The sequence below is a fragment of the Brienomyrus brachyistius genome, chromosome 2, assembly GCF_023856365.1.
Source record: "Brienomyrus brachyistius isolate T26 chromosome 2, BBRACH_0.4, whole genome shotgun sequence".
Lineage (NCBI taxonomy): Eukaryota > Metazoa > Chordata > Actinopteri > Osteoglossiformes > Mormyridae > Brienomyrus > Brienomyrus brachyistius.
In genome coordinates, this window is record NC_064534.1 from 45,064,504 (window position 1) to 45,078,572 (window position 14,069).

A 14,069-nucleotide genomic window follows, 5' to 3' on the forward strand; every position below is an offset into this window, starting at 1 on the left:
GCAATATGGCAACGCAGTGCAACGGTGCTGTTGTAATCAATTTCTGATAAGCGGCTCATTTCTATAAATTGTATTTTTCCTTTCTGAATATAATGGACGGCAACCTAAACTGTCACATCCAGTACATCCATCCCCCTATCCTGGTAAGGTTTAAAGCATATGTAAGAAAACTGATCAACAGTCAGTTAATGTTTTGCTATACTTTTATCGCATTCTGAGTAGGCCTACTATTGATACCAAAATTGTTTTATAGTATAATGATCAAGTAAGCTTCAGTTAAGCATAATAAGTGTAACTGAAATATGTGTTCTCATACCTTTATAGAATACTTTGTAGCACTCCTTGATAAGACAAAATAAGTATACAGAAATGCAAAATATTCAAGCATAAATTACTGTAATGTCAATTAAAAAGGTATAATTTTTCAGAATCTGAATCAGAATCCTTATTGTGTCATGACCAAAGCCTGCGGATTTTTTTTTATATAACATCACACTACTATTATAGGGCAGAATTCATTTAATTACTATTCAAAATAATTATGAATATTAAATATTTTAAGAGAGCACTTCAAAGAACTTTAATTTAGCAATCGTCAAACAATTGCTTAAGTATGAAACATCATAAAGTATCTTTGATGTTTCTAAATAGCCCATGTGTGTGTGTGTGTGCGTGTGTGTGAGCAGGTATATCTATCCTTATGGGGACACAATGTCCCCATAATGTAATAAATATCTGTTTTTTTTCCTTATGGGGACCGGTTTCCTGGTCCCCATAAGGGATAACTCTATTTTATAAAAATCGGTGACTGCTATGAAAAAGTAAAAAATGCAAAAACGGCTTGATTACTTATGGTTATGTTTAGGGTAGGGTGGGGGTCAAGGTTGTCATAGTTAGCGTTAGCATTTTTCCCATAGAATTGAATGAGCGGGCCCCATAAGGATAGGTATACCCTACGTGTGTGTGTGTGTGCACCATGAACAGCACTACCTTAAAATCCAATTAGATCAGGCATCTTAGCCATTCTGTTGCTTAGATGAGCAGTAAGTGAACTTTCTGACTCTCTTTGTGTGCTGTGTTCAGTTGCAATCACATGATAGGCTGTTTGAAGGAGCAGACTGTCTGCATTAGCATCAGGTGTACCTAATAATAAACTGGCTGCAGACTGGTGTCGTCAGTTCACTTTAGTGCATGACTGCGGACTGCAGCACAAAATCAGACGACACCCATTTAGCCAGTTTTAGAGAAAAAAGACAATGTACAATTTCACAATGGCATTGGAGAGAGTATAATATGGCAATGGGCACAATAACTTAAATACACTTGAGGTATGAATGAAGCCAAATATATTTGTGGGTGGGGGTGCCCTTACCTTCTTTATATTCATTTTTAGATTCATCAGTATGATTCCCAATTCTCATTTTTCTATTATCATTTCTTCTATATTTTCTATCTTCGTTCATCAGTTGACAAACTAAATGTATCCCCCAAACACACACACACACACACACACACACACACACACACACACACACACACACACACACACACACACACACACACACACACACCAGAGAGCTGGCTTAGGCTGGAAATACATATGATGTAAGAGTTACTAAAGATTTCTTTCAGTTTTATGGAGAGAAAACAATCAATTAAATTAAGAAACAAAGTCCCGTAAGTTGATGTGGTACAATGTATGCAAAATATCAACAAAATAGGGTTCAAAAAGGCTTTCTTTTGAAAAACTTTATTTTTCAAATAGTTGAGTAAACCATTATGTTAAGGTACAAAAACAGTGAAAATGCAGTACAGTTTTATAGTTTACCCCACATGGTTTGGCAGCAATTAAAAAAAAAAAAACTAGTGAAATAAACCGAGAAGACAAACTAACTGTGAGCCTCTTCCGGGTTTTCCCACAGGTCTCTGCAACACTAATGCCCCCAGCAAAGCTTAGGGAGAGGGGCACTATCAATCACCATCTTGGTTATGGGATGAATGTCATTGTCCAAGCTAAACTGGGCTTGCTCTGTAATGATTCCATAAATATTAACGATAGATAGATTAGAGCAAAACAAAATAAATGTAATAGCTGAAAAGCAACCAGTGTATTCTGTGTTAAGTTTGTGGGTGAGAGTTGAATAAATATTTATGAAGTTCTCTAACACAAAATAGTTAAAACATTCACCTCTCACTGTATTCCAATTGTCAACTATGAGAAGTTTGTCAATGAAATAGTATATAGTTCACGCTAAGGTTACTGGCTTTGTGGTTATGCAAATTATCCAAAAAAGTATCCAACACAGAATTCCAGTATAACTCACTGTGGACTGACATTTTAAAGACAATAATAAACCACTTTTAAAATATCAATCTCAAGATGCAGATTTCAGTATATTGAGAAGTGGATGAGCAAAGACAGGCAGTTGCATAATGAACCCTTTCATAGAAGACATGTGATACTTTGCAATATAGTATTCCTTTAAATGCACACCTGCAGACACGTGAATGTCATGCCACATTGTAAAGGAACATACATATTAATTTGTGTTCTATCTCTAGGAGAATAAAAGTCATTAGATGCCATTTGAACATAGTGGTGGGGTTTAAAATGAATAATAGCCAATAGAAAATAAGCATTAAAGTCATAATTGTCAAAAATGCAAAAAAAAAAAAAAAAATCATCAGTTAGTATTAAGTTACCAAAATAAGAGTGTTTAAATCGTACATTGTTTTATAAAAATCTGAAAGAATGCAGTCCCTTCCTCCCAGTGGTAAATACTGAAAGCCTACTTGGTTCAGGTTGAAATCATGATCATACCATTTGTAATGTAAACTCCGTACCAATGTACCAGCTGGGTATTAAATCCAAGCATGACTGATAATTTGACAGTATTACAGGGGCCAAAAAAACTATTCTAGTTGTAAAACATTGCAGTTTGACCATTTCTGAGCTTCAGAACATTGGTAAGACTGCAGCTTTGTATATTTATAAATATCCTGCTGAAACAGCACACTCCAGTTCATTTAGCAACATTCATTCTCAATCATACTCAAATGTGGATAGTTCAATGGTTAACTTTATCTAGCCACTATAACCGAGTTCCTTCTGCTTTCAGTATTTGGGAGGCGTTCAAAAGGAACCTCAGCAAGGACGTTTAAAGGCAGATGGAGAAAAACACGGGGAAAACTGCATGAGCGGGTAAACCAGCACCAAGGATTTGGAAGTAGTGAACTGTATTGGATTGTTCATTCCCTGTGATTTATATCCACAAACATTATTTCCAGCAAATGTAAAACATTCTTGAACGTGCAGCAATTTTGTGAGAACTTCAGACGTTTCAAATTAATTACATACCCCATCACAGAACTATACGAGTTTAAGGTATGAGGTATTCATTTTGGTACCACGATAAAATAAAATCATTGGCTAAGCTAGAATGTCTGTACTAGATTAGATGTGTTTATACAATTTCAGTACCCTCAGATTTACAGATTATGTGACATTAACTGGAAACACATTTATTTTCACTACCAACACAGGACACTTGTTCTAAAGTTTTACATTTCCTAAGGAAATGCATTTAATGTCTGAGTATTCAAAAGGTACCCCTCCAATAAGGCCTAACATTGATGATATGACAGCTGGTTTGCTGTGGCTCTTCCAGAACTACAGTGGGGTTTCCAAAGTCATGAACATGGGGAGGGGTGCTCCAGTGGGGCGGGGAGGAAACACACAGGGAATCGTCCAGGTAGTGGTCTGTGCTGGTAGGGCCCGAAGTTGGGGGTGGGGTGCTGGAAGGAGGAGAGGAATAATCTGTTATCATTATATATTATGTTAAGACAATATGTGACATCATGACTGAATTCTGATAGTCTTAATTCAAAATGTATAGGTCAAAAATATAAAAAACAATTAGCCATCACTTAAAATATAAAACATGAAATAGCCAATGAGAAATGTGAGAAGATGTCCTGTGATGTAATGACATGCAAAATCCTCAACTAAAGACAATATTTTAAGTAATGCATACAATAACCAACAAATTAACAGTATATATAAATCAGCAAGTGCTGGATAACTAGGGCAGGATTGCATACATGTAGTTACACCAAATCAACATATACAATGAAAAAATAAAAACTGAAAAAGTTACATAAAAATTTTTGTGAAAATTTTCTAGAATGTCCACCTGTGCATGTGTGTGTGTGTGTGTGCACATGCATGGTTCAGTACCTGTCCACCTCTCACTCATCTCCTGGCTTCATTCGCATCTGTGCCTGCATTTTTGCAATCATCTCCTGCATTCGGCGCAGCTACAGAGAGACAAGCCACATCTGATCACATATTCAGTCTCCATGTACCGTCTGAGTACACCAGTCACTTTGCTTATTAAAATCACAATGCTGATGTTATGCAGTGTACTAGTGTTGGGTGGTATACCAGTTCATACCGAAAACCGGTTTTTATTATTATTATTTTTTATTTATAGCCATTTATCTATAAGAAGTTAGCCGACAAACACGTTAGCTGTATGTTATCATTAAGGTAGCGGATAGGTGCAATGGCTAATAATAAAATAATATAGTTAATGTGGGGACAATGCAAAAACGTAAAACAAAAATGTGCCCTGTAAAATATGGTAAACGCCCAATCATACTTCAAAAAAAAAAAAAAACGTCATATACCGATATAACTTTGAAAAATACCGTGATATAAATTTTTGGCCATACCGCCCAGCTCTACAATGTACAACTTCAAATCATTCTCAAAACACTTAACATACATACATTTTTTTATTAAGTCATAACTGATATTGCAAGAAAAAAAGTAAAATGACTTCTTAGACTAGCGAATTCTTTCCCTGATTACTTACTGGACATTTAGTATCTGCATAGATTAAAGATGCATGAAATTTGAACTAAATATTGTACAGCTACTTGCCAGCAGATTTGTTTTCATTTGTCAACTCTATAAAAGGTTATTGACACTCTTAATGAATTGCAGGAATAGCCATTATCTGAGTGTTAGTGCCACATTTATAAAATGTCTCCATCTAGTGGTTAGATTTCCCCACACAGTGTCAACTCTGACTGCATATTAGGTACATGGTGAGGCCAATGCGATACATATCTCGAAGCATTGCCAATAATCCAACACATTAAAGATTCATATAAAACAACTGCTAATCCATCCATCTTCTTCTGCTTATCCAGGGTTGGGTTGTGGAGGGAGAACCAGCCACCTCATTCAGCTCCACCGAGGGGCATACAAAGGATACAAAGGCATTCCTAGGCCAGCCAAGAAATATTATCTCTTCAGCATGCCCTTGGTCTGCCCCGGGACCTTCCCCCCGGTTGGACATGCCTGAAACACCTCCCTAGAGAGCCATCCAGGAGGCATCCTAGATAGATGCCTGAACCACCTCAACTGGCTCCTTTCCATGAGGAGGCGCAGTGGATCTGTTATACTGAACTTATCCAACTCTCGATCTCCCGCTCCCTCTTTCCATCACTCGTGAACCCCAAAGATACTTCAACTCCAGCAACTCAACTCCAAACCAGGAGAGGGCAATCCACCATTTTCTCTGGGGCCTATCTAATCCAATATGATACAATTCATCCCTGTTGTAATGCAGTGTGATTTGACATGATTTGATTCAACGCTGTACGATGAACACTTCAGGGAGGGGAAATGAATCTAAATATAAAATTATTGGACAAAAATCAATTGGCCACATTTCTAAATAATAAAGGCATAAGGCATCTATTAATAATTATATCCATCCATCCATTTTCCAAACCGCTTATCCTATTGGGTCGCGGGGGGTCCGGAGCCTATCCCGGAATCAATGGGCACGAGGCAGGGAACAACCCAGGATGGGGGGCCAGCCCATCGCAGGGCACACTCACACACCATTCACTCACACATGCACACCTACGGGCAATTCAGCAACTCCAATTAGCCTCAGCATGTTTTTGGACTGTGGGGGGAAACCGGAGTACCCGGAGGAAACCCCACGACGACATGGGGAGAACATGCAAACTCCGCACACATGTGACCCAGGCGGAGACTCGAACCCGGGTCCCAGAGGTGTGAGGCGACAGTGCTAACCACTGCACCACCATGCCGCCCCCTAATAATTATATATTAAATAGATTTTACCAATGCAAGGATGGTTGAAGTGATGCATCCCAAGTTCACTCTAAATTGTATCTGACACGCAATATTTATTTATTTATTTAAATCAGGGCAATCTCATTGTGAACTTTGTTGCACCAATGCGAAACAGTGAATCTTACCATCCCTACTGGATATAGCTAAATTGTTCTCACAATGCAGTTACATGGCTTTTGACGTCTTTATGCTCCCCTTGGAGTTCAAAGACCTGAAAGAACTAACCACATGCTCCAGACACAAACAGGAGCACCATTGTTTCCACAGCAAACATTTGATTTTGAGAAACGCTAAATCTGCTTCCTGTGCTTTACTAATGCCAGGACCTCAGTGGCACTTTCATAAAGCTGGTCTTACATGCACACACAGGCACACAAACCACTCTATGCCAAAATCACTGAAACACAATAATTGGCGAATTATATAGTGCTTATTTACTGTATAATTGGCACTAAGCTAACAGGGACAAAACCCTTTAATACTGCAGGGCTGCGCTAATCAGTTTAATTTTGCAAGCTGCTTTGCAACAGGAATGCACGTTCACAAACTGTGGCTGGGGGAGGGATCCCATTAAAGTAAGAGTGGTCTCAATAGCACCACACTGCAATGGAGGAGGTCAATTTCCCAAATAAACAGTCATATGCACGGCATGTGCTCTGCCAGCAATTACAGTGTGTTTATCCTGTAAGGACAGAACCCGACTGCTACTGGACATATATAATTTATGCAACACTATCACCACCAAGTGAACCTTCCGTTGACTGATACTGTAATTCCTTACAAGCATCCGTTTTATTATACAGCAAATCTATCTGCTGTAAGCCATCATTTTGTGTCATTCCCACACAGCTTCATAAAACTCTGTTTTATACAAGTACAAATTTGAATTTATAAAATCCATTTATTCGGCTGAGGTAATGGGAGTTTGTGTGGTGATTCTTGGCATATCAATTGCTAATGAAACTGCATAGAGCTTTGAGGGAGACAAATGCAGATAGATAATTACTAAAGCCAGATAGATAATTACTGAATCTCTACAAGTTAAAAGGTCTTCAGTGACAGTGCAATGCACAAGACAGTGAAGTATCCCCTATCTGTCCATGTTTATTAACCACTCAAGTTTTAAGCACATGCTAAACAACAGTATTACATACTTGGAATGGCTCGTTCTCACAATTAACTTGGTCAAGCTAGGGAACTTGTAATCAGTGGGGAAGGCAGCCTCATTTCCTGTGCAGACATGTGTACAACACCCCTGATTATATGACACACCCCACCCTGTCCAGCAAGAGTCTGTCTCTGTGAAACAAATAGTAGGCATGCAGAATTACTGGAGATTCCTTTTCACAGTATGACAAGCTAATGGAATTGTGAAATGCTGCAAAAATGCGATAAGCTTCCATGTTTCTTTTACGTATTTGTTGCTCTATCATGATGCAGTGCACTTTGAAAGTGAAACCCCTTTAGTAGACCACAGTGCCAAAGCACAAGGAGGTTTCAAACTTAGCAGACAAACCAATGGAAGCAATCATACCTCTGTTAATAAGCTGTGGCTTCACACTCTCTGCTATCAACATGTGGGCATTAGCTGAGAAAAGTGTGACTGCTTTGCACTGGCCAAGAAGTCTGCTTGGTATGGATGCATTTTATTAACTCTTAAAACAATTCATTATGCAAAATGTAAAAGCTTGGAAAACCTGCAGAAAAAAATGCCTTTACTTATTCTAAAAACTGAACAAAGACACAAGGACAAACCCCCTTTGCATAAACATACCTCAGCCTCTTTCTGCATGAGGATTTGGTCCTTGTCCATGACATCTTCTTCCACAGCCCTGGAACAGAGGCCTCCAGTTAAGAAAGTATACTACTGATCCCAGCTCAGTTCACTGGACAAATATCATGGAGGTTAAGGGATCCACCCCCCCCCTTTTAGTCCAACTTAAAGAAGGCATGTTGCAAATGACAGAATTGTGCAAAACATAGAAAGGAATGAGGCTTTGCTATAAAGATGCCTATTCTCACACATACTGGGATACTCTGATAATAAGACAGGAGGCGTTTGTTAAAAAGTGCTCACCTGCCCGCCCTCTTTAACCTTTCGGAGCGGAAGTTCTCATAGTGTAGGTCTTGGGTCACCTCCTGGAGGTCTTGCATGTGGGTGCTGGGGTCAAACAGGGAGCAGGTGAATGAGCAAACAGATGCTGGGACTGACCTGCAGATGCAGGCTGAACTAAAACTCTGACCACCGACAAAAGACAGCTCGTCTACGCAGTTACATAGAACTGTCCTACATGCCCAACCAGAAAGCAAAGAAAAAGAGAGACACGATTTTAAACATAAACGGGGAGTTACTTAATACAGTGTTCTCACTGTATCTCAAAGCAGGTAATCAAGGTCCTGGTAATTACTAGTATAAGTGAAGAAACAGAAGAAGAACATAAGAAAAATGTGGACTGGCTGGGAAGACCTGAAGACAGCTAAAAACTCGTTAAAAACAATTATCTTCAGACCATCTCATCAACCATATTATTTCTGTTCCACCAGAGGGCAGCATAAAACAACTTCAAATATCAAAGGGCAACAAGTGGCGAGGTACACATTCCAAAATTCCAAAAACAAAATTACCCATTGTGTAACTAAAATAGCACTTTCACCAGCCGCGATGTAGAAAGCACACTCTAATGTTATTTATGAAGTCTGGCTATAGAAATGGTTGTTACATTAATGAAATAATTCCTGACTTTAAATAACTGCAACGTTCTCATCTGACCTACATCTCCCCGCCTTGGGCATGCATGTCTGCCTGGGAAAGCCATGTGCCTGACGGTCAGTTTGGCGACTCACACAAGCATGGTGCGCAGCTTGAGGAAGTCGTTGTGTTCAGGATTCTCCACCTCCACTACCCCCCAGGGATACAGCCGGCCCCGGATCTTCTTCCCCTTCACCTCAATCAGTTGGTTGGATCCGATGACCGCAAATGGAATACTGGCCTTTGGAAACAGCAAAATGATCCAGGTCAAAACTCTCGTTAAATGAGTGCTTATTTATTCGAGTATGTGGCTCTGCAGGTTAGGCTGCTGTGTCTGTAACCAGAAGGCTGTTGGTTCAAGTCCGAAGGTCAGCAAAATAATTCCTCTTTTGGAGCCTTAAATCAATTATTCTGACTAGGGCTGGAAGATAAAATTATTATTATAGCGAAATAAGTTTTCCTCGATATAGATGCGACACATGCACGATAAAAGTTCGATACGGTTTACAGCTCAACTTGTTTCCAGCAACATGTTTTGCACAATGAAATGAAGTCACTTTGTGACTGCTTGTCAGGACTGGCAGTAGAGTAGAAACACAAACACAACTGTGGAAAAGGGGGTTTTTGCCGAACAGATTACAGAATGCAATACAGCAATAGGCAAACAAACCTGTCAAAAAAACAGGGCATCTTATTAGGAGAGCAGGTAAGTCCAAAGCAATGCCTTCAATAATGGTAATCCAGTGAAATCCAATAGGACGGTTCACAGTTTAATTTAGTCAATGAGAAATCCTGACAGTAATAATAAACAGGGAAGTACGAAGCGACTGGAATGCAGCGTTTTGGCAACGATGACTAAAATAACCTGTTCATGTTCTCTCTTGTGAAAGACTTATGAAATGCAAAATGCTGCTTGGTAGTGAAGTATGTGTGGTATTTTTTGAGCCCACATGGCTCTTCTCGTTTCCTTTTCGGTATGCTTTGAGCCCTTTTTTAAATAGAGCACTCCATCTAGATGGGTCAGAAAATAGAGCAAATTGTTCTGGAAGCGTCTTTTCACCATCATTACTATTTGGCAAGTGTTTGTAACATTCTGATGATGATGAATACTTTATAACTATGACTAACCATCTGGTTTCCTCAATTTTAACTCAGGAGTAAAATCAGCCTGTAAACATTTATCGTGAAGTATCGATATAGACTGATATGAACATTTTTATCCCAATAACATTTTTCTCCATTTCACGGCTGTGTTTGGTCCAGAGAAAATGACCTCATTTTGTGATGGAAGGCATGTTGCCAGCGTCACATCATGTCTTAAATCATATCGAACTTTTACCAAGCATTTGGCATATTGATATTGAGGAAAATTATATTCTGATAATTACCATTATTGTTTTATCACCCAGGCCTAGGATAAAAGTGTCTGCTAAATAAATAAATATAAATGCATTGTCTACTTTTTTATATTGCACACTGTATTGCACTGATATTTGTATTATCCCCGATACACCTCTACCACACGTCCCTGTGACTGTGGCACAAGAATTTCACTGTATTCCCCGAAGACCAATAAATCTTAAAACGGGAAGGCAGAGGGCTAGGAGGATAACTATTATGTTATGAATACTGACAAGGCAGACAAACAAGTCAAAAGTCAAAGTATTTTTATTATCATCAACAGCTACATAATGTACGGGTCAGACACTGACAAATTTTGATTGATTGTAGCGCGAACAAACAGTAATAAATAGAATACGAATACGAAACTTTTGAAGATGACATAATCAGACATGGACATAAGAGAGAAGCAGAGCCTTCTAAAAATATTCCGCTATAGATGATGCTATTGATCAGCTGACTGCACCCTTGCTAACGGCATTTACCTTTAACACACGTGTCTGCTCCTTGAACTCCTCATCTTCATCCGAGTCAGCGTCCGGGAGCTGGTAGATACGAATTCCATGCTCTGCAATCTCGTCCAGAATCTGCAAGTTTCAAACAAGAGAGAGAACAGCAGTCATTGCGATTGGTGTCAAGTCGTCGTCTTAAAACCACCCATAATAAACCCCTAGATGGGAGCTTGCACAGGAAATTACACTCAAACATAACAGTTCCAAGTCCTTCTAAAAAAAACGAAAGTCTCAAAAAGATAACTGGTGAAGTACCAAATAGTCAGGAACTGTACTGCTACGATTTGGAGAACATTTTAGATTCCTGTTCATTTTAAAAGAAATTTGTGGAGTCAGATATTTCACTTGATTAGGGTAGTGGTATCCAAACCTTTTTGACAGGGCGCCCCAGGGCTCAAATACATGCCCCGATCCCCGTCATATTTTCCGTTTCCACTCATTTTAGGTGTTCCTTTGACAATATATTTTAACACTACTTGCTGAAGGTTGCAATTTCAAAACAGACCTGCCACGAGCTCCCCCCCCCCCCCAATTCCTGGTGTGGCTCACAGTTTGAATACCTCTGTATTACGGCACTGTGGTGTTTTTCTGTAAATAGACAATACTGATACAAATACAGATGAACTGTTTAACCAGGAGACAGACGACCCTGTAAACACTGGGACGCGTGAGCATTTGAATTGCCATCTGACCGCAGAACTGGGAGGGGCATGCTCCCACTGAGAATAAATCCGGGGAATACCTCAGTGGCTCAGACACTTTAAATGAAAGCGCTCACAGTGGGGTACATAGGAGGCAGTGAATGGTTATAATGACTTAGGAACATCAGGGCTGACGTCCAGGACAGCAGACATGAAAGCCGCCCTTCGCCATTCTGTTACAACCTACGAGCAGCTAAATGCAAACAGGAACTACTTAAAAACAGACGTACCTGGAGGACATACATTTTTAAACATCAAAACAATGTTTGTTTATGAACAGCATACAAAGCATATTGTATAAAAAGGAAACAATGTCCCGCTTTTTTTTTTTTTACATTCTACTCTCACTGCATGTAAAATGGGCTGAACTGAATGATGCTTAAACCTTGGAGATTGTTCAGTTTTCCCAGAAGAAACCCTTGTTATGACTAAGGATTGTTTTCTTAGAACAGGCTCAAAGTTAATGCGAGGGGGAGGTGGCAAGGGCCGTAATTATTGTTCAGAGGTACTGAAAATAAACGCAGTGTTCACAGAGCCTCCAAGCGTGACAGCTGGCCTGCAGTAATCCTGATCAGACACGGCCCCAAATCCTGTCCAAGCGAACATCAATGCAGAACCATGCTGAGTCTGGGAATTTGGGGAGTCTTATTCATGAAGGAAAAATAAACAGATGTTAAGACAATGGGGAGGGAAGAAAGAAAAGCAAACGCATAGTTTACAAACTGGAATACATGCTTGCAATAGGCTGTCGTCATTCAGCAAGCAGCTGAAGATTGTGAAAAGAACTCGCCAAGGCCGTGCATATTGTGAGTAATGGTGGTGTATGCACGAGGCAATGCCGAAGGTTCCCTGACTGACCCACTGTCAGGGGTGCCATTAAAAAAGGTGATGGGGGGGAGGAAATAAGATCCTTCCAAGGGACCCTGAGTGAGAGGGAACATAATTGGATTGTCTGGGATGGGGACCCAACATAATCTGCTTTCATGGTGCCCAAAATCTTTAGCGGCACCCCTGCCCACCAATAAAACTAATTAAAATGAATGCACAAACATAAATGCACACACATATGAAAGAGTACCAGAGGTGCCAGTCCATAGAACCTTCCACACACTCTGTAGGCCTACTAGCTACTATTTCATTGTAGCAAATTTATTACCTTGGATTACAGCAGCTATCCAAGCAAAGACATTGCTAATTAGTACAGCTTGCCATTACCTACTACATGTACTAAAGCAAAAGGAGGAACAATACTGTGAAGGCATTCAAGGGTACCTTAATTGCAAAAGGAAAGCCACCCTGTTGATCTTCACTGTAATGTGTTTGTTATAGGATGCAAGATACAATCTGGCAACGTGTTCCCGTGTTGGGAGTGAAATAGCTGCCAGCAATCAATTGACAGACCATAGTAACATGGTGCAATTTGCAAGACTAACTTGACTGAATTTTATGGAAAAAAAGGGGAAAAAATGAAAATATGCCACATTACTGTTAAATAACTGAGAGTAGCAGAAAAACACAGTAGTCCTCCTCTCATATAGTATCACACAGCAGATAGCTAAAAACACATAATAGTGAACAGTCCACGGAACCCATATATAGTTGTGATTTTTGTGCACATACGCAACATAAATTTTAATCTATAAGTTACACATAGTAAGACATTACCAATATTAGCAAGTGTAATAAAGTACATTGTTTATTATTAATTATACAACACTGTAAAAATAGGATTCTGATTTCAGTTTTAGCCCAATTCTTAAGAGACAACAGAGCAATAAAAAATAGCATGTATCAAGGGAGGATGGAGCAATAAAAATCTTACTTTTTATACATCTTTATAACAGAAGCACTGTAGTAACGCAGCAACGAATGTGATTTGTGAGAACGCTAGAGGTAGACTGGATGATAATTCTGCTGGGAATTGTGGGTATGGGGACAAAGGGAAATGAGTCATGTACTTGGTGTAACTGGGCTGGTAGATCACCATGTTACAGCCTGTACTCACTTGGCATGCGGTTTGAAACTATGAACCATTTATTTCTGGAATTTTCTACTTTTTTGGACAGGATATTGAAACTGCAGACACGGGGATCCCATTATACTGTATATCAGGGGTTCTAATCCTGAGGGGTAAATCCCCTTTGTGGGACACAACGTAATTCCAGGGACTTGTGAGAATCATGAAACACTAAGGAAATCATTTACATGCTAGCACTTTGGCACTTTAGCAACACCTACTGGACAGTCTATGCCTTCTCATAAATGTTGTCACACTTTATCTTTGGCATAATAAAGCAGGAGTAGGGCTGGGGAATATAAACATTATAAGAACATAAGAAATTTACAAACGAGAGGAGGCCATTCAGCTCATCAAGCTCGTTTGGGGAGAACTTAACTAATTGCTCAGAGTTGTTAAAGTGTTATCTAGCTCAGATTTAAATGAACCCAGGGTTTTAGCTTGTGCTATACTAGCAGGAAGACTATTCCGTACTCTAACTCAGGGGTCTCCAACTCCAGTCCTGGAGAGC

At 39.5% G+C, this 14,069-nt stretch overlaps 1 protein-coding gene across 1 annotated transcript in view; it reads right to left on the reverse strand.

Moving 5' to 3' along the window:
• Positions 1–1,734: 1,734 nt before the first annotated feature.
• The window catches only part of zgc:63587 (uncharacterized protein LOC393431 homolog), a 31,398-nt gene continuing 19,063 nt past the window's right edge, over positions 1,735–14,069 (reverse strand). The window contains exons 8-13 of the mRNA XM_048996800.1: positions 10,814–10,915; positions 9,023–9,168; positions 8,256–8,339; positions 7,953–8,010; positions 4,238–4,317; positions 1,735–3,795 (exon numbers count right to left, since the gene is read on the reverse strand). Of these exons, the coding sequence (XP_048852757.1) occupies positions 4,249–4,317; positions 7,953–8,010; positions 8,256–8,339; positions 9,023–9,168; positions 10,814–10,915 (459 nt within the window). The 3' untranslated portion in view covers positions 1,735–3,795; positions 4,238–4,248. The remainder of the gene's footprint in view (positions 3,796–4,237; positions 4,318–7,952; positions 8,011–8,255; positions 8,340–9,022; positions 9,169–10,813; positions 10,916–14,069) is intronic.